The sequence below is a fragment of the Pogona vitticeps genome, chromosome 1 (assembly GCF_051106095.1).
Source record: "Pogona vitticeps strain Pit_001003342236 chromosome 1, PviZW2.1, whole genome shotgun sequence".
Taxonomy (NCBI): domain Eukaryota; kingdom Metazoa; phylum Chordata; class Lepidosauria; order Squamata; family Agamidae; genus Pogona; species Pogona vitticeps.
Window position 1 is genome coordinate 229052451 of NC_135783.1, and position 24452 is coordinate 229076902.

The 24452-nt window shown below is 43.8% G+C and overlaps 1 protein-coding gene, 1 long non-coding RNA gene and 1 pseudogene across 6 annotated transcripts in view; 2 read left to right on the forward strand and 1 right to left on the reverse strand.

Moving 5' to 3' along the window:
* The first annotated feature begins 2800 nt into the window (after positions 1–2800).
* Positions 2801–11742, forward strand: LOC144587207 (5-hydroxytryptamine receptor 5B-like; annotated as a pseudogene). The gene is made up of 5 exons (XR_013542398.1): positions 2801–3091; positions 3273–3893; positions 6858–6972; positions 7066–7238; positions 9904–11742. The product of XR_013542398.1 is annotated as a 5-hydroxytryptamine receptor 5B-like (transcript).
* The window catches only part of CCDC93 (CCC complex scaffolding subunit CCDC93), a 56152-nt gene continuing 43267 nt past the window's right edge, over positions 11568–24452 (reverse strand). For all 4 annotated transcript variants that reach the window (XM_078377232.1, XM_020779612.3, XM_078377228.1 and 1 more), the window contains 7 exons: positions 23277–23348; positions 22767–22875; positions 20338–20420; positions 17602–17639; positions 16603–16687; positions 12621–12734; positions 11568–11917 (listed from right to left, as the gene is read on the reverse strand). In XM_078377232.1, coding sequence (XP_078233358.1) covers positions 11864–11917; positions 12621–12734; positions 16603–16687; positions 17602–17639; positions 20338–20420; positions 22767–22875; positions 23277–23348 — 555 coding nt within the window. In that variant the 3' untranslated portion in view covers positions 11568–11863. The remainder of the gene's footprint in view (positions 11918–12620; positions 12735–16602; positions 16688–17601; positions 17640–20337; positions 20421–22766; positions 22876–23276; positions 23349–24452) is intronic.
* On the forward strand, positions 20987–22060 carry LOC144583457 (uncharacterized). The gene is made up of 2 exons (XR_013537223.1): positions 20987–21800; positions 21938–22060. It is a non-coding gene; the product is annotated as an uncharacterized LOC144583457 (long non-coding RNA).

Consider the following 24452-nt stretch of genomic DNA (forward strand, 5'->3'; position numbering starts at 1 on the left):
AAATCAAAAGGAAATCAGGAAACATCATGCTGCCCTGAGATAGTGAAACTGAAAACTTTAGAGGAAAGTAAATTGAAGTCAGCAGAAGTAGTATCTAAGGAAAAGATACAGCTAACTGAAAAGGCTGATAATTCTATGGCTGCACCCATAACTAAAACCAAGCAACAAGAAACCCTAGCTAAGAAATTGGAGAATAAAGAATTAGAACTAGAGAAAATTAAATGTGCATCTAATATTAAGCAAGAAGATAAAAGAGAAATGCAATGAGTACTAATGAAATTTACTCTAGTCATAGAAGAGAGAAAAGAAGTTAGAGGAAAAGCTATGATAAGGATAGCAGGCTATACCCAGCATGAGGAAAGAAATGTCAGACGTATAGCCTCTCCTTTAAAAATTATAAAAGCTAAAAGAAAATACAAGAAGATCCAGTGGTTGAGCAGCTGTAAAGAGACCCTGGAGAAGCTGCACACTGCATTAAAGAAAATTTGGTGTAGTATCCAGAGAGGTCATCGAATCCAGAGAGGTCGTGTCCAGAGATGTCATCGTATCCAGAGAGGTCGTGTCAAGAGACATCTTCATGTCGTGAGAGTTCCAGAGTGTCTTCAACATCATCGCTGAGGTATCCAGATTCGAATCCAGAGCCGTGCTGAGCCAAGCAGACGACGAGAAAGATCATCAGCCAGCTGAGTTCCTGAGTGGAAAGCTGCAGCCAAGGTGGAGAAATCGTGCTTCGAGGAAACGTAAGTGGGACAAAAGAGGGTGGTTGTTGCAGGAAGTCCAACCGTGCAAAGGGAAAGGACAATTTGGACTATGCACAGACTCAATACCGTTAATGGGCTTACTAACTGGGAAAGCTTACAAGAACAAGCTTGCAAACTGGAAGAGAGACTTGCAAGATTTGGACTTTAAATTCCGCAAGAAAAGAAAGACTCAAAAGATAGCTACTGAAGCTTGGGTTCGAAGGCCTAATGAAGAACAAATAGTCCACTGAAAAATAAATGTAGAATGTAATGGACTCCCAGTTATGTATAAATTAATATAAGTAATTGCAAAAGTAATTGTCTTTTAAAAAGAAAAATGGTAAGAAATGTAGAATGTAATAAACTGTTTTAGTTAGGTAAAAGTAAAAATAAGTAATTATAAATGTAATTGCATTGAAAATGAGAGAATTGTAAGTGATGTAGAAAGTAATAAGCTGTTCCTGTTACGTGTAACTAAAAGTAAGTAACTGCAAAAATAATTGTACTGAATAAGCAATGGGAAAGTGTATTAACAAAGAATTTGAAAGTATTAATTGAAAATGTTAACTGATAAAAGTACTGTAAATGAAAAATTGATAAGCAATGGAAAAATGTAATAACAAAGGAATTGAAAATGGTAATTGCAAATGATAAGTAATTGAAGGTAAAAATTTGGAGTAAGTATTAATGTGAATTTAAAATAGGTAATGTTAATAAGAGGTGGAAATATTAAAGTGCTTCTATGTTGTTCATGGAGCAAACCACTATAGGTTTCCTCCATGGAACTAACTTGCAAAGGAGGGAGGTCTGTAACGGTACCCAAAGTATGACGTCATTCCTGCCTGTCAATCAGGGGATGGAGCAGGAGGGGTGGAGTCAGAATGACAGTTGGAACAGCTGGGTGAGACAGTTAGGAGGGGGAATCAGATAGACATAGGGATAGAGAGAGTTAGGGACCGGAAGTTATTGAAACAGTGCTAGGGCATAGGAGTAACAAAAAGGGTTAAGAAAAGAAATTGAAAGAATAAAATATATTGGACAATCAGGAATTATCTCATCAGTTTATCAAAAGAAATATTGACATGATCTGACATACGTTAACACCTGATTTAACACACATGAATATATAACACAGTTACATTTGATTATACTTATGATCCTGTTCAATAATAAAAGAATGTTTATTTAAAACCCTTGTCTCCTGAAATTGTATGACCCTTTGGGGTGACAGCTCCTGAGTGTGTGGGATTTGATTTGGTATTTGTATAATACCTGGTGGCAGCGAAAAGGGCGGATTTACCTTTGTGGAGCCCAGAGGTATAAAGGGCACAAAGGGGGATCGCCACACCTAGCAAAACAGAAAGTGAAGGTGTGAGCAGAGGTAGGCCAGAGAAGGCACTCAACAAATGTTATTTCAAAATCAATATATTTAGTGAACTAAGAATCCTTGGTCTTTCAGATACAGTTTGAAACTTGTATCTGGAGATTACCAGAATTGTGTCCAACATACCTTTCTAATTCTACACAAATACATACGTACACTTTCAGAGCAGTGAAAGCAGCATCCTGGAAGGCTAAAAGGTTGTGAAAATGACTTTTGCATTTTCGCACTACTGATGTCTCCTTCACATCCATTTACAGTATTCTCTTTCCAAAGAGACTCTCCTATTTGTCCCATATGAAAGGCAGAAGGTTATTGCTGGCACAGAACGGCTCCGATGAGACCAGCTTTTGTTGCTGTTTAGTGGTTAAGTCACACTTTCCCAACATCAGGGTCTTTTCCAGAGATCAGTTCACACACAAGTAAATGAACGCCTGCTGTCCGGGGTAACCTGGTTGGGGCTGCAAATGATGCTGCTAGAGTCTGTCTGGAGACATGGCTGGCATCCGGATTTGTGCCAGGCTCTTGTCCTCTGTGCCAATGATATTTCATTCCAGGGCTCTGAGGAAGGGCGCTGAAAGCTCAGACGGGTAATCCTGAAATTGCCACGACAGATGAGCGATTGCTCTGCAGATGCAGGTATTGGGCGGCTCCCTCCGGGGTCGGGTCGAGACAGCCGATGGGGGCCGCTCCAGCGGTGCCTGAGCCAACACGGGGCCAGAGCGGGAAACGATACCTCGAGGCGGGAGGAGCTTCCCGCTCTCCCGCCCGGCTTCACCTGGCCAGACTCGGCTGCCCGCCCGCCCGCAGGCAGCCGCCCGAAGGACTTTGCAAAGCACTGCCCCTGCTCCAAAGGCCGGAGAAGAAAGATGGCTTCATTCGGCGCGCCGATGGAAAGGAGCTGGAAAGGAGGGGGGGAACTGCTCGCCCTCACTCCAGCAACCCTGCGCCGCCCCCGCCGCCCGCCTCAGTCGCCTTAGGTGGAGCTGCCTCCGCCGCCGCCCCCGCCAGACTTGAGGACGGCGCGCCTGAAGCCTCCTGCGCGCCACGGCCCCGGCGAGCGTCCCTTCCCGCCAAGTGGCCATGACGCTGAACGGCTCCTCCTCAGCCGCGCCGGGCAACCGCACCGGACCCTCGTGGGCCGGGGGTAGGGCGGCGAGGCGTTCTGGCTCCTCAGCCTGCTGGCGGCGGCCACCTTCACGTGGAACCTGCTGGTGCTGGCCACCTTTCTGCGGGTCAAACGTTTCCACCGGGCACCTCACAAGCTGGTGGCCTCCACGGACGTGCTGGGGCCGGGCTGGTCATGCCGCTGAGCCTGGCGAAGGAGCTGGCGGCGGGGCCGGGCCCTGTGCCCCGTCCGGCGACGTCCTCTGCTGCACGGCCAGCCTCTGGAGCGTGGATGGCCGCCATCGCCCTGGACCGCTGCTGGTCCCTGGCGCGGTCCCTGGAGTACACACGCTGCCCGCCCGCTGCCGCCGCCGCGCTTCCCACCTCCTGATCGCCCTGGCCTGGGCGCTCTCGGCCCTCCTCACGCTGGGCCTGGGGCGAGGGTGCCTACTACGACGGCCAGCAAGCGGCAGCGCTGCCAGGTCAGCCAGGAGCCCTCCGACACCCTCTCCTCCACCTGCGGCGCCTTCTACCTTCCCCCTCGGCGTGGTCCTCGTCGGCTCTACTGGAAGATCTACCGGGCGACCCAGCTGTGCCTCGGCGGAGGGGGAACGGGGGGGAGCAGGAGGAGGGACGCCGTGGTGCCCCGCCCGGAAATCGCCCAGGTAAAAACTGGCATGGGGCAGCGGGCTGGCTTTTTTTGCCAGCCTGGGACGGAGACGATGTGCGGGGGGTGGGGGGGTTCCGTTTGAATCGGGCCCTCCCCCAACACCGTGTCTGGTCCGTCCAGAGCGATGCTCCGGAGCGTTTCCCCGAGGGCGCGACAGGTGGGGAACTGAACTCGCAGAGCAAGCTGAATAAAGGCTAGGAGTGTTAATCAGCGCCCAACTTCAGAACTCCTGGACTGAATTGCTAGACGTGGAGGAGGTGAGAGTATCTACAGAAGGCGTTTTCTGAGAGCAGCGTAGTTAATCCGGATCTCAATCTGAACGAGGTACAGGCGTTGTTCTTGGCGGTGTCGGGTCAAAGCCCCGAACTTGAGCTGGTGCCATTAAACAAATCAATACGTGTGAAGAGAAGAATTGATTGATTGATTTGATTTGATTTATACCCTGCCTATCTGGTCTACTCGACCACTCTAGGCGGCTAGAAGGTAGCATTCCTTTTACCACCCGCGCTTCCACTTTAGCAACTTTAGTCATTTCCCCTAGAAATGGATTTTAAGACCAGAACCTGAAATGTCCATGAGAAGCGGGGGATGAAGTTTCAGAAAAGGTAGCACTGCTGGTCTGTCATGGGATCGCAGGCGAAAACAAAAAGGTCTGAGGAAGTGGAGTTGATCTATGAAAGCTTTCGTTAAAATATAGCAGTTAGTCTTTAAGGTGTCACGTTTCTGTCGTCTTTATTTTTTATGTCTTTGTCTGTAAAGCCGGGATGAAGGAGCACCTCCCTTTTTTGGAAGCCAGGGCAGAAGTTTGTGAATGGAACAATCCAAACAGCTAGAAACAACAACTAATTAAAAGCTTCCTATCCTCCTCTTTTTAGGTTCCAAGGCTCCTTAGGGCTCCATTTTGCCCTGGGGAAGCCTTTAGAAGCCTTAGGATGGGGATGGGAGCCTTTGATAGTTTTTTTTTTTAAAAAAAATCACCTCCCAAACGCAGCTAGTAGTCCTGATTCACATTTTTGTCCTTTACTTACAAACTACTTTGGGAAGCAGGCTTTTGTTTGTTTGTTTTTGGGGGGTCTGGAAGCAGGCTTTTTATTTATAAAAATTAAAAGAGTTATTTGATATTTTTGCCACACATTTATCTCATTTTCTCATGCACTGTTTTTGCAGCATACTAGGAATGGTCTAGCCATATGCTGCGTTAATATTCTGTTATGTGGTGACTAGTTCTAAAGTGAGAATGTGGCAACAGTCATCATTTCTTTTCAGTATAACTAGGACTTTTCTTGGCTTCATCCAATGCCTATGCAGCTCATCAATATGTCTGGATATGATCAGCCTGCATGTGTGTATAATAATAATTGTGTGCTTTCTGATTTATGGTGACCTTCTTCAAAATTTTCAAGGTAGGTACTGTATTTTTCTATGTATTTTTCCAAACACTTTTTCCTAAAATAATTAAAGGAAAAATTGAGGGTCATTTTATACTCGGAAGTAAGGGGGGGAGGGATCAAAGCACTTCTTGGGGGACCGTCCCCAGAGAGTGCAGCTTGGGGAGAGTGTCTCAGCCCCGTGGAGTCTCAACTGTGGGGTTCCACAGGGGTCGATCATCTCCCCAGTGCTGTTCAACATCTATATGAGGCTGCTGGGAGGGGTCATCAGGGGATGTGGGGTTTCGCGTCATCAATATGCCGATGACACTCAGCTCTACATCTCCTTTTCACCAACTGCAGGTGATGCCGTCCTGTCCCTCCAGCGCTGCCTGGGGGCTGTACTGCAATGGATGCAGGAGAATGGGCTGAGGTTGAATCCGGACAAGACGGAAGTTCTGAGGGTGGGTGGTCCCGTGGTTGGTGCTTGGGTGACTCTCCCACGTTTGGGGGGTGATCCTGGCTGCGAAGAGTGGGGTCTGCAGCTTGGGCATACACTTGGACCTGACGCTCACCATGGAAACTCAGATGGCGTCGGTAGTCCGCACCACCTTTTTCCATCTCTGTCGAATTGCCTGGCTGCGGCCCTACCTCGACATGGGGGCACTCACTACCTTGGTGCATGCGCTCGTAATCTCAAGATTAGACCACTGTAACGCGCTCTACGTTGGGCTGCCTTTGAAGCTGATGCAGAAACTTCAGGTGGTGCAGAATGTGGCAGCCAGACTCCTCACCAGAGTGAGAAAATACCAACACATTTCTCCAACTCTGGCCACACTGCATTGGCTGCCCATTCGTTTCCGCGTCGACTTCAAAGTGTTAATGCTTACTTACAAGGCCCTAAACGGTTTAGGACCTCACTATTTGGTGAAACACCTGCTTCTACCAAGGTCTACCTGGATCACCCGTGCAAGTCAGGAGGTGAGACTGAGGAGCCTGACGCCGAGAGAGGCCCGGAAGGAGAAGACATGAAACTGGGCCTTCTCGGCGGTGGCTCCTCGCTTCTGGAATAGCCTCCCTCCAGAGATTTGCGTGGCCCTTACGCTGGGTATCTTTAAAACCCATTTAAAAACTTGGTTGTACATCCAGGCATTCCCTCCAGCTAATTCCTGACTTTTCTTTCTAATTCTCTTCTATTTTATCTTATTATAATTGTTATTGAATGATTATGTACATTCTTGTGTTTTATTGTTTTATTTTGTATTGGAAGCCGCCTAGAGTGGTCTGGTGGTCCAGATAGGTGGGGTTTAAATTAAATTAAATTAAATTAAAATTAAAAATAAATAAATAAATAAATAAATAAATAAAGGGAGGATTGGCTCGGAGAGCTGTGAGCTCACTAGCTCGTTTGGCTGACGTGATTGCAACGAGGAAGGCCAATTTAAGGGTCAGGAATTTGATGTCTATAGACGCCATGGGCTCGAATGAAAGCCACATCAAGGCGTTAAGAACCAGCTGCACTGACCACTGGGGGGTGATACGTTGTTGAGGAGGGCGAATGTTGTTGAGCCCTTTTTGGAATTTCTTGACAGTTGGGTGAGAGAACAACTTGGAGGAAGGGGAGTCGTCCGGTTGATGAGCCATAATGGCTGATAGGTAGACCTTCAGCATGGACTGGGAGAGACCGAAACTGAAGAGATGAAGGAGGTAAGTGAGTAGGGTCTTCAAAGAGACAGGTACAGCAGGTAAGTCATTGTCCTGAGTATATTTTAGAAAGGACTTCTATTTATTCTCATATAGGAGAGTAGTGGAAGGTTTGTGAGCCCGAAGGAGAACGTTCATCACGTCGGGAGTATCCTCCAAGCTGCAAGACTGAGAGAGGCGACGTTGGGGTGAAGGACGAGGCCGTGGCCGAGCGAGAGGAGATCTGGGCGGAGAGGAAGACGGAGCATGTCTGACGACATTGATAACAGGTGAGTGAACCATGGCTGGCGGGGCCAGTACGGGGCTATCAGGATCGCGTTGGCACCGTCTTGCCGGTGACGGACGATTACCCTCTGGATGAGAGGTAGAGGGGGAAATACGTAGAGAAGATTGTGAGATCAGTCCATCAGGAATGCATCTCCCAGAGAGGCGCTGTCCCTTCCTGCTCTGGAGCAGAATCGGGCACATTTCTTATTGGCATCGGATGCAAAGAGGTCTATTGAAGGCGTGCCCCATCATTGGCATAGCCCCTGGAATAGGACATAGTTCAGGATCCATTTGTGAGTTCTCGTCAGAAGCTGACTGAGCCGATCAGCCAAGGTGTTGTCGTCGGTGGAATAGGGAAAACATGGTTGGAATAGCACCACTCCCAGAGGTCGACAGCTAGGTAGAGCAGAGAAGGGGAGTGGGTGCCTCCTTGCTTGTTGACATAGAAGAGGGCAGTGGTGTTGTCTGTTGCCAACTGCACTACCTGTCCTTGGATCAGGGGAAGAAAGGCATGGAACGCCTTGATGATTGCCATCAGTTCCAGATGGTTTATGTGAAGTGGCAGTTCTTGTGTTGACCAAAGTCCATGGACTGTGTGCTGAAGGCAGTGGCCCCCCCATCTCGTGGGGCTGGCATCAGTTGTGACCTGTATGGAAGGTCGCAGGGGGGAAGAAAGGTCTGCCGATGAGGAGGTTGTCTGGGCAAGTCCACCAGTTGAGTTGGGAGGCTAGCTCTGGTGTTACCGACAGTAGTGAGGACGGGAGGTCTGTCACTGGGTTGAACAGGGAGAGAAACCATGCCTGCAGAGACCTCATTTTGAGCCTGGTGTGTTGGACGACGGCCGCCATCAATGCCATGAGCCCTAAGAGATGTTGGGCATGATGCGCTGAAACGGAGTGATGGGTTTGGAAAAGGCGGACAGCCTTTTGAATTTTTGTGATTCTTTCTGGAGGCAAAAAAGCTCTTGCGCGGAGGGAGTCTACCTCCATGCCGATGAACTTTGCTGTTTCTTTTGGGATCAGGTGTGATTTCTCGAGGTTGATTTTGAGACCGAGACTTTGAAGAGTATGGAGAATTGTGTCTCGTGCCTTTATGGCGTCGTGGTACCATGTCGCCACCACCAACAGTGTTTGAAAGGAGATGGTGAGGCCATAAACTAAAGACTAGTGGGGGGGGAAGGAAGGGGGAAGGGGGAAAGGAAGGGAATAAAAACGGGGGGGGGGGCGATTAGGCAAACAAAAGACATGGAGGATCACTAAATAGGCAATTAAAGTAAAGATAAGCAAACAAAAAGCTCAAAGGAGCCTAGAAAAATAGCCAGAAGGCAAAAAGCGAAGCGCTGAATTTTTCCTGAGAACTGTTCAGCTCGGTGGAAAAAAGGAACTGGGGAAGATGGTGGGTGGGAGGAGCATATACCTCATGGAGGATCACACCATAAAATTGTTACTTTTAGCTCTAGAATCTTCCGAGAGAGTCAGTGCAGGCGCAGACAATACCCATATGTGTGCATTCACAGAGGCCACAAAAAAGAAGTATTCATTTGAGACCTTTGGAATGTATTAAAGAGTTATATAGGTAGAGGTGAGATGGACAAATGGCCACCTGTTTCCTAGCCCACGTTAATAGTATTCGGAGAAGCTGCTGTATATTTCCATCTTCTTTCTTACATTCCAGCATCTGGTCTGCTAGCTGGAGGTAAAAGATATCATCATCTGTTTCTGTGACTGATGATTGCCTTTTGTTGACACTCAGCCTCCCTGGGGCTGCGTCCCTCCTGCTGTGCTAAAGAGGTTCATTGTCCTTTACAAACGAAGCACAGTAACGGAGAAAACACAGCTCATCCCTTATAAATGCACTCTTGAGATTAGGCAAATCCACATTAAATGCCTTTCATTTTTTCCCCACTTCACTGGAGGAGTTAAGGGCTCTGTATGGTTTCTTTCTTCATAACCTGATTGCTGAACAAAGTTGAGGATGGGCACTCAACACCACTCAGAGCTCAACAGTCTCACCTGGGTACTTTAGATAGGAGTGTTGTCAGGCTTGTAGTGTATTTATCCAAAGGTGATGGAAAGCTGGCTTTATACACCGTTTACCCAGATATTGGATCACCGTCTTTCAAAGGTCAGAATAAGGGACTGGGATGCTGAGAGCCATGTGCCAGTGCGAGGTGCTCATAGGGGGACTGTTTTCTGTGCTGGTATCAGCTATCTTTAGTTGTATCAGATGCTACTCCAGAATTATGTAGTGCCCAGGAGCAGGGACAGTAGGGTTAAAAAGTTGTTTGCTACTTTTTGGCTTCCAGATTCTATGGCGAGGTCCTGAAATTTGTGTGCTGGACATTTCTGGCTTGCAGAACTTGCCACAGAAAGCCCCTGTTCCAGATACAAGTGTGGTCTTCCAAACATTGTTGAACTACAACTTCCATCTTTCTTCACCACTGGCAATGCTGACTACGCCTCATGGGAGTTGTAGTCCACCACTACCTGGAGGATCACACATTCCATTTGCCCTGTTGCTAATATAATTCATTCAGAAGCCTGGCACTTTTTTTAAGTGTTCATAGGCTACAGTCCAGGTTTATGCTAGAGGTGCTGTGGGGCAAATTACTTTTTCTATCCGAACAAAACTGCCTTAATGAAAGCTCCTGTTTGCTTTTGTGTCAAGGTGAAAGAATCTTCTCAGCCACAGATGGTATTTACAGTTCGTCATGCCGCTGTCAGTTTTCAGGCAGATGGAGACACTTGGAAGGAACAGAAAGAGAAGAAAGCAGCGATGATGGTTGGCATTCTAATTAGTGTATTTGTACTTTGCTGGATTCCCTTCTTTGTCACTGAACTAATAAGCTCTCTGTGTTCCTGCACTGTTGCACCTGTCTGGAAAAGCATCTTCCTTTGGCTTGGCTACTCTAACTCTTTTTTCAAACCTTCTCATTTATACAGCATTTAACAAAAATTACAATACTGCATTCAAGAACCTTTTTGTGAAGCAGAGATAAAAGAATACCGGGAAGAGTCAACTGCTGGTGTATTAACAAACTGGGATTTTTGATCCAGGAGAGTGGAGGTATTTTCCATAGGTTGGAGGGGAAGGACATAGGTGGCTGTTTATTCTTATATTTAGAGAGCTCTTCTTGACTTGTGAAATCTTACCATCTATACTATGTAGAGTAGGTTGCACTTGTATCCCCTCATTTGTACAGGAGGGTTTATTATCCCACGTTTCAGATGAGAGTACACAGGCTAGGTGACAGACAGATCACAGGCTTCCCAGTCCATGCACACTCAGCCATCCCACAGAATGTTACTTTGACACAAGGCACTGACGCCTTGAATGCTTTTAAAAAAAATCATGCAAAGTTAGTACAGGCTCAATCAAAATGAACCAATGGATCCTTCCAGCTACAATAATAAAATTAAGTTACTTGTTCTTGCATTCACCATTAAAAAGGTACAGTAAATCTTTTGCGTAGTATTATAATAATGCAGACAACTTTTAAGCCCAAAACTATAAGCATGTTTGCCTAGAGATTTTGGGCTACTTCAGTGATGGATAATTTTTGTTTTTTAATCCAATGTCTACAGCAAATTCAACTGCATGGCTTTGGATTCCAAGCCCCACCAGGTTCTCTTACTCCTTTCACGTTGCAAAGCTTCATGCTCTTCCCCAAAGTACTTCAGTCTGGGGGGGGGGGGGAGGGGAGAGACACCTGTGGGAGAAGCAGTACAGGGAGTTGCAGAACACAAACATGTGCATTGAGCAACACGCAGAAGAAAACCATAGACCATCCCATTCTCCTAGTGTATGGCCGGAAGTGCTTTCTGTTTGTCCATAAAGCATGTTGGGTTCTGGTTGCTATCAGTGGGGAGCAAGCTGTGGCTGCCATTCAGAATTCTCAGAGCACAACACCCACCTCAACAACTAAATCCCCCTATCAACTTCTGAAGCAACTACATCCTTGGGTTTGGGAGAGACATTTGCATTTCTTCACCCCATCCAACATTATCTGTAGGACCAAATTCCTTTTTATTCTTCAGATGTACTGTTTCCAATGTGAAGTTGATTTAAACTTCATCTAGGAGTTACCTAGATCTGCAACCCGTGGCATGGAGATTTTTGTGGCGAGAGCTAGATGCCCAAATTTTAATTCAGGGAAGAAGTCAAAATTGATTTTCTGCTCTCTGTATCTTTAGGAAACAGGTCTAATTTTTATTAACATTGATCTAAGGTTATTGTATACATACAACAAAGTGATCTTTGATCTCATCAGCAGAGCAGAAAGCCCTTCAAAATGTCTTCATGATAAGAAGCTGATGAAATCAGTTGGAAGCTTTTGTTAAATGCATCTCGATTTATTCTTTGTTGTTTAAAACATGATACATGTTTTCTACAGCATGTGTATTTTTCCTGAAATATCAACTAGTGCAAAGATAAATCAAAGTAGGAAAGAATACAATTTTTATGTGTCTTATATATATATTTACATAAACATACAAAAGAAATCAAGGTAATATTGTGCTGATTCATTACATCTTTAAAATGAACCGACCTAATCAATGGGTGGATTAAACTGAACGTGGAAAATTTATAAATTCAGCTCCACAAAGGAGCGGCTCTCTGAGGTCATTCAAGAACTCTTGCTTTTCAACTTGGACAAAAGCATTTCATTTTTGCGGCATTCCTGTTGATAAAAAAAGATAGAAGCTTCAGACATTTAACAATGGAGAAATGCATGTTAACAAATGATAACTAACAGCACACTCCTAGGCATGGCTATTTAGAACTTGGATCCACTCAGTTTAATAGGAAGGACTACCAAGACAGCAGATTTAGTAACCTCCCCACCCCCAAACACAATGGGAGCATGGAGGCACTAGTTGAGAAAGGCTGGTGTAGAGGACACCTTCCATAAATGCTGGGGGAATATAAAGCAATGAGATTCATTGATAGGTTGAGAAAGGGTCAGGACTGGCTAATAGAAATCACATAGGACAGCAAAGGAGCAGATGAAATGCCATACTAATATCAAACAATCCCTCCAGTTGCTTTTAGGCTCTTCTGCAAATCGTCGATTCTGCTGCATTCACTTCTGTTCTCCAAAATTTTGCACTACCCGGTGATGATGCAAAATCAATCAATAAATCAATAACAAGATACCATCTGTCAGATATACTGTAACTTAAATACCTGCACTGAGTGTGTGTGTGTGTGGACTCAATGGCCTTTATAGACCCTTTCAAGCTCCATTATTCTGATTCTAAAACTAAACCAGTAATGTATTATCAGGCAACATATATCATCAGCAGTATAACATGGGGCAGATTGTCTCTGCCTATAAATTCTCTACTACTGCTGCTAGAATTTCAGCATTTCTTTCCTTTTACCTCTTTAAACTCCTTGACGGTTTTGAAGTAAAGCCTCTGCTTCTCCAGTAACTCCAGATATTCATCATTTAACTGGTCTCTTCTCATTTTGTTCTCTTGCTTTTTCTTCTCCATCTGATTGAATGAGGGGAAAGGGTTTTACATGTAATGCACAGCAACCACATCCAAATTAAATATGGAGTTGATCTTTACCAAGAAGTCTCTAAGTACCCTGCATCTACATCTTCTAAGATGGAAATTCATTACTGGCGGCATATGCTATAGAAGCACAGACAAAAACACCAAACAATTAAGCTGTGATACTGCTCCGTGTATGCTCCATTCACTGTCAAATGTCAGAACTTCTTATTGTGACTCTTCCTACATCTTTCATTTGAAACTCAGAAAGTCAAAGGGATAATGAGGCCCCACCTTTGCCTATTCTTTTTAGCCGCAGCATGACCTGCTCTTCTGCCTGAGGCAGGAGGGCATGTGCCCCATCACTCCTAGTATCTTGCTCTGGGGCACTGGGTAGGTAAGCCACTCTGCCTAGTGAAGCACTGAAGTGAATGAAGGTCAAAAATGTGCTGTTGTGAGGGGGGTTGTCCTGACAACCAGGCATTGTGAGGTAGATAATAAGCCATTCACACTCTTCAATAAATGTTGTGGTTTTGTAAGTGCCTGAATCTCAACATTATTGATGGGGGCTTCATATTCATAGACAAATATGTAGCCCGCTGGCACAGGTGGCCAACCTGATTACCTCCCAACCCCAGAACTTGTTGGTCTACTTACTGCACAGCATGTGCGGCGGCATCGTCAGTGCACCAATAACAGCAGTAGACCTGCCTCCCTGCTCACCGGCTACTCCACGGCTGAGCGAGGAGACTCCTCCTCCTATCTATCCCCTTGCCAGAGTGACTGTGCGAGCAGGGAGATGGGGCTGCGGCAGCTAGGCTGCTGCTGCGATGGGTGCACGGATGACGGCAGGCGTGCATGCCACGCTGTAAGTGGACTGGTGGATTCTGGTGGTGGGAGGTAATTGGGCCAGTTACCAGTGGCATCAGGCTTAGAATACAAATATGAAGCCCCCCCATCTCTACCCTCAACATCTTGCTTACCATGATAGGGAATGACCTTTCACAAACAAGGTTTTGAGCCTGGCTGGCTGTTTTACAGCCAATCTGACTCTCCAGGCAGCTTTACCACCTGCTGTTATTTTGGTGGGGGGTGCACTCAGAGGAAGGAAAGGTCCTCTAGCTACTTATTACAACATTTGCTGCAGAAGATAAGTGGGTCTGGCAGCACTCTTTGGAGACCCAACCTGGTGACAGGGGATGCAAAATTTGCCCGATGCAATATGCTCACCCACTGTACTGAGCATGCTGACCCCTGTGGTTCTCCAGATGGAGAAAAACGCAAATTGTTCATCTGATGACAGATGGCTCTACTATCTCATGGAATGGAAATCTGGGTCAGATGAGCTTTAGTCCTTCCACTTGTGGGAAGATTCCATCCTACATGAACTTGCCTTCCAACACGTGCAATGGCCCCCTCACTTAGATTCCCTATGTGACACTGTTTACAAAGCAGACTGTGCATAACTCACATGTTGGGGACTATACTGCAATGGATGCAGGAGAACGGGCTTAGGCTGAACCCGGACAAGACGGAAGTACTGAGGGTGGGCCCTCCCACAGTCGGGGTTCTGGGAAACTCCCTCTCTTTTGGGGGGGTGACTCTCCCTGCAAAGGATGGGGTACGCAGCTTGGGGATCCATCTGGACCCGGTGCTCTCCATGGAGTCACAGGTGGCGTCGGTGGTCCGCACCGCCTTCTTTCACCTCAGGCGGATAGCCCAGCTGCGGCCCTACCTGGACGTGGGGGCGCTCACCATCTTAGTACACGCGCTCGTAATCTCAAGATTAGACCACTGTAATGCGCTCTACGTGGGGCTTTCTTTGAGGTTGTTGCGGAAATTACAGGTGGTGCAGAATGCGGCGGCCAGATTACTCAGTGGAGTGAAAAAATTCCAACATATTTCGCCCACTCTGGCTGCATTGCATTGGCTGCCCATCAGGTTCCGCATCGACTTCAAAGTGTTAACGCTTACGTATAAAGCCCTAAACGGTTTAGGGCCTCGATACCTGGCGGAACGCCTATTCCCACCAAGTTCTACCCGGATCACACGGGCGAGCCAGGAGGTGAGGCTGAGGAGCTTAACGCCGAGGGAGGCCCGAAAAGAAAAAACAAGAAATAGGGCCTTCTCGGCGGTGGCTCCTCGCTTGTGGAATAACTTACCTCCTGGTATCCGCGGAGCTTCCTCGCTGGGTACCTTTAAGAACTTATTAAAGACCTGGTTGTTTCGGCAGGCCTTCTCACCAGATTACTTTTGATTTTTTTTTCTCCTTTATTGTTTCTTTACTTTAATTGTTTTGTAATTTGTTGTTTTAGTTTATTGTATTTTATCTTTGTTGTTGGCCGCCTAGAGTAGTCCATCGTGACTAGATAGGCGGGATATAAATTAAATAAATAAATAAAATAAATAAATAAATGTTACTTTGAACTAAAAACCCTTTGGGGCTTTCCTTGCCAGTTGTAGGTGAATTGAAAACAGTGCTAAGAAACATGTTTTTTTCTGTTAGGCATTTTGATTTTGGCTGGTTCTCATCAGTGTCTGTTGTTAAGAGGGCTCCCATCAACACTATATTTTTCAACTACCCATGTTTCCCTGATAATAACACAGGGTCTTATATAAATTTTTGCTCCAAAAACACATTAGGGCTTATTTTCAGGGGATGTGTTATTTTTTTTAATGTACAACAATCTACATTTATTCAAAGACAGTCATGTCATCTTCTGGTTGCTGCACAATGGTGGAGGGTGGGGGTTCACTTAACTAGGGCTTATTTTGGGGAGAGGGCTTATATTATGAGCAAACTGAAAAATCCTACTAGGGCCTATTTTCAGGTTAGGTCTTATTTTCAGGGAAACAGGGTACTGAAATTTTTGACTAGGATACTTCACATTTTATTATCAAATGGATCATACATACTACATTATTTAATGCTCAGATAGCAAGATACTTTCAGTAGCAAACATGTCTCCACTTTCTTTTAAGTAATATGTGACTACTTAAGCTTCAAAAAAGTCGTGAATTGAACAACTGATTCAAGCAGAGACGGGAAATTTCCAGAGGCTTGCACTTTCTTTATTTAAAGGTCTGTTGTCCTCTGTTTGAGGCAGGACAAACAATTCTGTCATACTTCTGTCTACCCCTAGACTTGTTTTAGGCACAGGAAAATGCTTTTTCCAAAACCACCAGTACCCTGGCAGACTTTAACAGTCCCAAGCCCTCCAATGTACAGTAAAATTACCCCTCAAGAGTAGGTAAAGAAGATACATGAAGAGATGTTGGAAGGGATTCAGGAACAGAGTTATATATATGTTTTAATAGAAAAAGAATGTGGCATAAGAACAGACATTTGTAGCATGCTGAGACATTCACTTTCAGTTCATGTGTAGAGTTGGACCTCCCTATCTGCAGGATCAGTATCCACTGATTCGTTTATCTGCTGCCTGGAAATACTAAATAAAATCCTAGAAATTCGTATTTATATGTATTTCCAGGGTGTAACTGGCCACCAGAGGGAGTCAGACCATGCAATGTATAGTGTTTGATACTTCTGCATTTTCCAGCATTCACAGGGTGGGGGGGCCTTGGAATCAATTCCCTGCGGATAATGTGGTCTTACTGTACACAATCCATATTCTGGCCTAGTTTGTAGTTGTATCCTCACCTAATGACCTGGTTTTATTTGAATTGCTAAGATGTGGTATGTTCAAAGTAGCAATGCAAGAAATGAAAGGATCTCCAGATGTTCAGTAACATGTAGTTTATTGCAGAGATTAAAGATCCTACTGAAGTCTTAAAAAATACCAAATGTCTGCAAAAAAAAGAAAAAAAAAAAGAAAGAAAAGAAAGAAAAAGGAAGTTATCTAACCTTCATTCGATTCTGCTTAATTCCTTCTACAATCTGCTCCATCTGCCGCAGAAACTGGTCTCGAGCACCTGAAGAAGCCATGGCTCTGAAAGGAGAATGGATGTGAAGCTAAAGTTTTATGCAAAGGAAGGAGTGTTCTGCAATGGGTGACTTTCAAGATAAACTGTAACTTTCTTCCAAATGATAGATGGGGGGGGAATGGGCCCCAAAGGAGCAGGCCGAGATTAGAAGCTGAAGTAGAGGAAAGAAGAATGTTTGTCTAGGTCCCTTTCCTACTGCAATGTGCAGTTTAAATATAGACACTAAAAAAAACCTAAAAAAAACCTACAGTCAATCCGTATATGCAGCAATCAACTGAATTCCTATATTATGTCCAACCCATTTCGTCTTAGGAATTCTCATTTAATAATAGGCAAATATCTTCAAGTGAAATATAACTTCTTAAAATATGGTGTTTGGAACTAATAACTAGCACAATCCTGCACATAGTCCCCCAAAACCAAGTCCCACCACCTTTGATGGGCTTTCCACTAGGTGAACTGGCACAGACTTGGTTTTCACAGGGAATAGCTTTCAGTGCCTTGGAAATGTCAGACCCAAAGGTTAATGCACTCTCTGGAGCAGTTACTTTGCCGAGCTACTGCTATAAAAAGAAAAACTGCATCAACTTTATACCCCCAGTGAAGTTCTCTTGATTTCATGTAAAGGCTATGAGTGCTAATTAGATTTAGGATCAAACCATGCCCCTGCATGGAAAACGCACTGGGTGGGTTTTTATACACCCCTTGAAAAAATGGTGAACAGTATGATGAATGTCACAAAGCTATAGGGAAAAGAATTGGGTAGGGGGAGGGATTACATGGACCAATTAATTAAACAGGGTAATATAAAACATATTCTTCATGGTATGAAATCCAATCAAGATTCACTGTAAAGGCACAAACTGGCCAAGCTGTAACTATAAGGCTACTAGCCCAAAAGGAAGGAAAGATGACTTACTGCTGGAAGTTGTCATGAACTGAATTCAGCAAATTAACCTAGAAAAAAAACAGGAGCATTTATTTTTATGACAAGTTCATTGTGGAAAAAAGTCAAGTACATCAAGCATCAGGACAGGCTTAAAATAATGGATGACACGTGACTATGTATGTTATAGCACTAAGTAACTCATGACTTGATGACTGGCAGCTGGGGATGTGAACCACCTCCTTCCGAAGCCCTGTGTTTAAGCTGTACTGGGTTACAGAAAGTTCTTTCAGTGGTAGCTGCTAGCTTATTCACACATGCTTGATGTCATCAAGTGGTGCACATTTATGTGTGAATCAGTACTGTGCTGCCCTAAGAATGATGTACAAGATACAGCAATGCTTGCGCAGAGTGCTACACACAGAAAGAGCTCTGGCAAGGAATTTATATCAGCACAAAGACATTCATAGCAATCAAAAATGGCTTCCCCTATGGAGGATCTTCGCTTTACAATGAGTTATTTCGCCCACTGGAATGCATTAACTAGTTTTTAATGCATTCCAATGTTTTTTACTTTCGCTTGACGACAATATCGCTCAACAGCTATTTTAACAGAACGGATTATCATTGTCAAGAGGGGCACCACTGTACTTGGTGTTTCTGGTGGGGAAGTGACAATGTTAGTGAATCCAATCACCTGGCCTAGAAAAAGCTGCAGGACACTGTATCTGCTGAACTACCATCAACATCTCTTCCACTTTCACTATATTCAGTCACACCTTGAAATACATTCTGCAGATATGTATTGAATTGTATTGTAAGGCAATTAAATTCCTAACAAGTAGGAAGGATGTATTATGAATGCATTATGTAATTTTTAATAGGATGGAAGTCAGATCACATCACCACAAGAAAGCCTAAATGTATGACAGCTGGATGAGTAATCATTCTCTTCCGTCAATATTTTTGGACTCTCATTCCCATGATACCTCACTATTGGCTATGCTAGGTAGGATTGATGGGCACTGTAATCCAAGAAAAACAGGAAGCTAATTTCTGGTTAGGAAATGGCAGCAGGTGGCATCAGAGGTTAGTTTTGTACCCTTAAATGATGCCAACCATAGTTGTCACTGTACACCTCCATGTTTCCGGTTGTGGGTGAAAGCCACATCCGTTCAGAATGATCCAGACCAGAAAAACCTTCTTTCTTACAGATTAAATCTTGCACAGACTGATTTTGTTATACCACAAAGCATGCCCATGCACTTTCAGGAACCCTGGTATAATGTGGGTAACCCTGAAAACATCTAAGAGCCTGAACATCTTCATTATCAAGTCTGCCTGTATGCCAAAGCAGCAACTTGACTACCTTAAATTCCAATAGGAGTTTAGATCCCCATACTGTATCCTGTTGTGCATGGTCTAGGGTTGCTTGCTCACCAAAGGGATTCAAACCACAGAAAATCTTCATGACTATTGGTTTGTTTTTGGGGGGTGGGGTGGGGGAACAGAGTGGAAAGGAAGAATACTGATATGAGGAGATATACTCCAATGTTAAACCTTACAGTCACACACTTTAGTTAAAGCAAGGCTCTGGAGAAGTGCCCACCAAAACAGTCAAAACTGGGATAGCTGGGTCAGTTATCCAGATTTATAAATGCATTTGAGATGCAGGAGCTCATGGTCCTCCAGAGGCTGTTGGACTGGATCCCCTTCCTGTTGGTTGTGCCGGCTAAGACTAATAGAAGTTGCTATCCAATAGGAACTGGAGGCTCATCTATTACTACCTCTGATGTAGAAGAATGGATTAACACGCGAAGTCTACACGACTGATTCAGAAAGAGACGGCAAAAGTGCACAATGAAATGGAAGAGGAAAGATTAGGAAAGCAGATCCAGGAAAAAGAAATCACTTTAATCTGCTGAATTGCAGCTAAATCTCAACACATGTGGAGAACCACAAGCTGCCCTTGTTACCAATATTTTGTTCTTGTATTTCTCTTTGCTCAGGGGTGCATCTATTTCCTGTCCACTTTTACTCCTGTGTGATACTGCCCCCTCACAAACATAATCTGTCTTGACATAAATAGATTTATTGGGGGTGGGAACATTGTCTTATCTTCTCACTGGAAGGCATGTTACATTGCTGCATATAGCATGCTGTTCTCCTTTTTAGAAAAAGAATACCCTGTTTGTTAAATAAAACAAAACAAGAGCAGCCAGTTGTGTTCTGTGATATGAAAATGGAATTCACAATTCCTGATTTCTGGTGTGACATCCTCACAGCAGATTTTAAAAATTTATTATTCAGTTCTCTAAAAAATATTTTTAAATGATATTATCCGTGTTGCCATCTCTTCTTCTCGAGAAAAAGAAAATGTAATGGATATTTTAAGTGTACTGCAATTATAGAAATAATGGGTCCCTCTCATTACCGAGATCCCACCTTGCTGTTTAAGTGCAGCAAGTGAATATAATTACATTTTGCTATTTATAATTTTTGCAAACGTTCATGTATACAAAGAGTAAGAAAGCACATCCAATCTACACTAAGCAATTTATAAAAATTCATTATTATAAATGGCTTCCTTTGGTGATTTTAAGGTGCATGAGATTTCATTGCATTACACAGGAGTTACATACATATCCAAGTCGCCAAAGGATGTTTTTAATCAGTAGCAACCTGCTCCCATTCCTTGTGCTTTCACAGGGCTGCACAAAAGGATCTCAGCCACTTTGATCTCGCCTCAAATTTTGGAAGACAGCTTACCTCTTTTTCCAGATACACCTTCTTATCATCCAGTGTGTTATAAAGAGTAAAGAACTGTTTAGTTTCCTTGTGAGTTGCTGATACTGCAAAGAAATAAATCTTTTAGTAGAACATCACACATATGCATATATGGGTAGAAGACAAGAAACCGTTACGATACTTGACTCAAGTCTTTCAATACGAAGTACAATTCTGTGTACGTTCACTGATTTCAGCACAATTTAAATCTTCACAAACATATGTTCAGGATTAAAGGCTGAGAATCTTTCCCTTTAGATATTTTTCATTCACCAGATGTGCTTCTCACTGCCAATTGCTACTAAATAGCAGAAAGTTCCCCTTGATTTTTTTTTACAATATCCAAATCTATTCCCCCTGTCAAGAACATATACTTCTCATTTTGTCTTGTTTCTGCTTTTATATCCAACCTCTTCTATAGACAATTTATAAGAAATAGTCAATTTATAAATAAAATCTTGATAATCTTAGATAAAATATCTAAGATTAAAATCTTAAGCAGTCCACGAACTGAAAATACTAGACAAGGGAAGCTCTCAGACTGCAACTCCCATCATTCATCTTCAATGGATACGGTCTTGTAGGATTGCAGTCTAGGAGTACAGTTGTGCCCCGCTTTATGTGCCCTTAAGCAAAAGGGACCTTCTGAGCTGCTGATCTGTATGTGAGAGAAAGTTAGCAAATATCCTTCAACTCTGGGGAAGCACTGTATGAGATGGTTTGGACCACAGCCAATGCACAGCAAATTCAATTTTTGTCAACGTTCTCCTAAGTTTTCGGCACACTGTAAAAATGTAGAGGGGTGAAGCATACACTCCCAAGTACTCAGCCAACCTACAAAAGCCAGCTATATATCTTAACATAAAATCAACATGCTGTGAATAGTAGTTCACATAAATTTATGGGAAGTGACAGGATTTCAGCTTGTAAAGCAGAAAGGGTTATTCTAAATGATTTGCAATGCTCGTTTAGCATAGACCAGGCAGGCAAAAGGTAGAATTCTCTTAAATCATCTGTTCACTACATTAAGCACAGCTGGGACACTGATACGATAGCTGCAGCCTAAAGAGAGGTAATGCATTTTCTGACACAGAACACTCTTTATAGCCATTAATGGCACTGAACAACCTGAAGAGGCAGAGAGATAAAACTCATACATTATTTTGCTTTGGCTGCTGATAAAGCATCAGCATGTATGCACACACAGGGTTTATCCCCCCCCTTTTTTTTGAAAAAACAATAAAAAGGGACAAACTGCTATTGTATCCTAGGAAAATTTCTGATTGGGACAACAGCAAGCAGCAGTGATGCCAGCAACTTCTTCAGAACAAAGCAACACAGCTGCTAAGATTTTGCCTGGCCACATGTACAATTCATCAGTGTCCAAGAGGACATGAAAACAAACAAGTGGCGACCAAGGCATTCTAAGGAACATAGTCTCTGAGGTGAGCTTGGCCAGGTTTTCAGATCTTTTTTTTGGGGGGGGGGAGGCCCTTCTCTCCCATTCAAGGCACACTGTGTATGGATCCCTCTAACTCCAATGTAAACGTAGGACACTACATTCTTTTTCTCTTCCTTTTAGAAACCATGATCTCTAAGAAGCTGCTCTATGAACAAAATATTTCACCAGACGTTGGAAAACAACATGTCATCCATACAATAGGTCTTGGTGAACAAGAGCAGCCACTCCGAAGGATATTCCCATTCACTGCTGGAGGAGTTTCCACCAAAGTGATCCGCAGTACCCACAAATGTGAGCATGGTACATTTCCCTGCAAGCACACAGATACTGAGGCTTGCAGGGCTTCTTCTCTCACCTCCCACATATTTCAATATTCCCACTTGTGCACATACATGTTCTTCCCTTCTTCTTTGTGAAAGGGGAGGAATCGAGCTTGGACACTTTATTCTTGTGCTGAGATCATCTTGAAGCTACAAAGCATCTATAGAGATCTCTTTCTAGCGACAATATGAACTGGCTTACTTTAAGAAGCAGGCCATAAAATACAGAGCCTAGTTTCTTGTTTGACTCCATTCTGTGTGCAGCTGGTTTACCACCAGATGCTCTTAGACTACAACTCCCAGAGGTCTAGCAGTTTTAACCCAAGAACATTTGGGGACCCCAGGTCGGGAACTACTGGTGTACAGTATTCTGCCTGGAATACTGATTTCAATGATGCAACCAACTACATAAATTGTCAAAATCATTCCAAAAAAATCACAGGTACTACCTCTTTTGCCTCAAGGATATGTTTATAGGCACTCTATAAAAATCTCACAAGTGGGGTTGTATGATGTGAACGTCAAAGAGCCATCAATACAACAGCATTAGCAAAGTGCAGCCAAGCGTCATGCTGCATAGCTTTATAGCACTTAGTTGTGAGGAATTCACTCCCATTTGATATACATACCCTGACCATAAAGTTCAATAAATCTCTTCTGGTACTGTGTTAACTCAGCTCTGCTAGGAACCTCATCAATCTTGCGTTGTAAAATGGCTATTTCTCTGTTTCGTCGGGCCTGAGGAGAGTTTAAAAACAAAACACATAAACAGTTCTCTTCTCTTTTTTTTACAGAAACTTGGCCTGACATTCAAAAACAACCCAATAATAGAATCAGAAAGTAAAGGAATTGGAGCAGGCCTACAAGGCCATCGAGTCCAACTCCCTGCTCAATGTAGGAATCCAAATCAAAGGATATCTGACTAACTGGCTGCCTAATTTTCTCTTGAATGCCTCCAGCATTAGAGTACTCACGACCTGATGTTACACTTAGTAACCGAGAAATCATATTTACATTTTGAAACATGTTACACAAAATACACGTTAAATTATAGAAAATCATATTCAGAATGTTCTTCAGAATTTACACTGTACAAAAGAGAAAAGCATTTAGAAAGTAATTCTGTGAAACCAACTTACCAGAAGCAGTCTGATCTTTTGCAGTCTTTCCCTCTCAGTTTTATACTGTTGATCTATGATTTTTGCAGGTTCCTAACATTTGAGACATTTTTAAAAAATCAATTTCTCATTTATGCTTATGGACCAAATGCGTGTGTACACACACACACACACACACACACACACACACACACACACACACACACACACACACACACACACACACACACACACACACACACACACACACACACACACACACACACAAAATTTGTTGAGACGCTGCCTGCTATGCAGTTATTAATTGATATTGAGCCATTGTTAGGAAAGTTTTCTTAAAGTATAGTAGCTTTGGTCAGTTTTCCTTAAAAGAAATATCCTTTTTGTCCACAGTTGGGATTATTGGAAAGAAACTACAGGCTTCCACACTCGCATGGAGACTCCTTTTTCAGTTTGGTGCTAGCCATGGTTTACTGTGGCATTTGAATCAGCAAGCTCTGATGAGTGCTTACCCTCCAAGCCAGAATTAGGAATCAAAGTAGGGTGACTCCCATCCTGGGTTAGAGGATAACTGTTAGCCAGAGATTGTCAGTCAAGACATCATGACAAGCTGGAGTCCTTGCTAAAATTAATCTGAAGGGAAACTGTATGAGCAGGAATTATGGGAGTGCAGGATTTGAAAGAACATCTGAATTTACCGGTCTCCATTAAAGAAGATGTCAGATTTAAGCTTCGTCATGTGCCATTAACTTTTGAAGACAACTCCTTGTTCAACAATATAATGATGTTAAGTGTAGAGGCCCCTTATCTGGGGCCTCCATATGTCACTGGATTACAGCTTCCAGGCTCCCTGAATACTGGCCATGCTGGGAAATGGAGTCTTAAGAGCATCTTGGGACACACATTTCAGAACACCATCCTGGTGCCGCATCAGTTGCAAAACATGCATCATGGCCAGAATCTTGTTGGGCAACAGTGCAGTGCAAGAGCAATCATGTGAGCATTTCACCCCCTCAGATGAGCTCTTCTTCAACCACTATTCTGACACTTGTGTTCGTCCGCTTTGTTTACCTTCTTAAAATAAACAGCAGAGAGAGAGAGGAAGGGGCTGCATTCTGCAGGCACACGGCACTGCATTGGGTGTTGTGCACAACCAACCCGGTGTTTTCACCCATTTGCTTTCCATCGCAGCCAGAA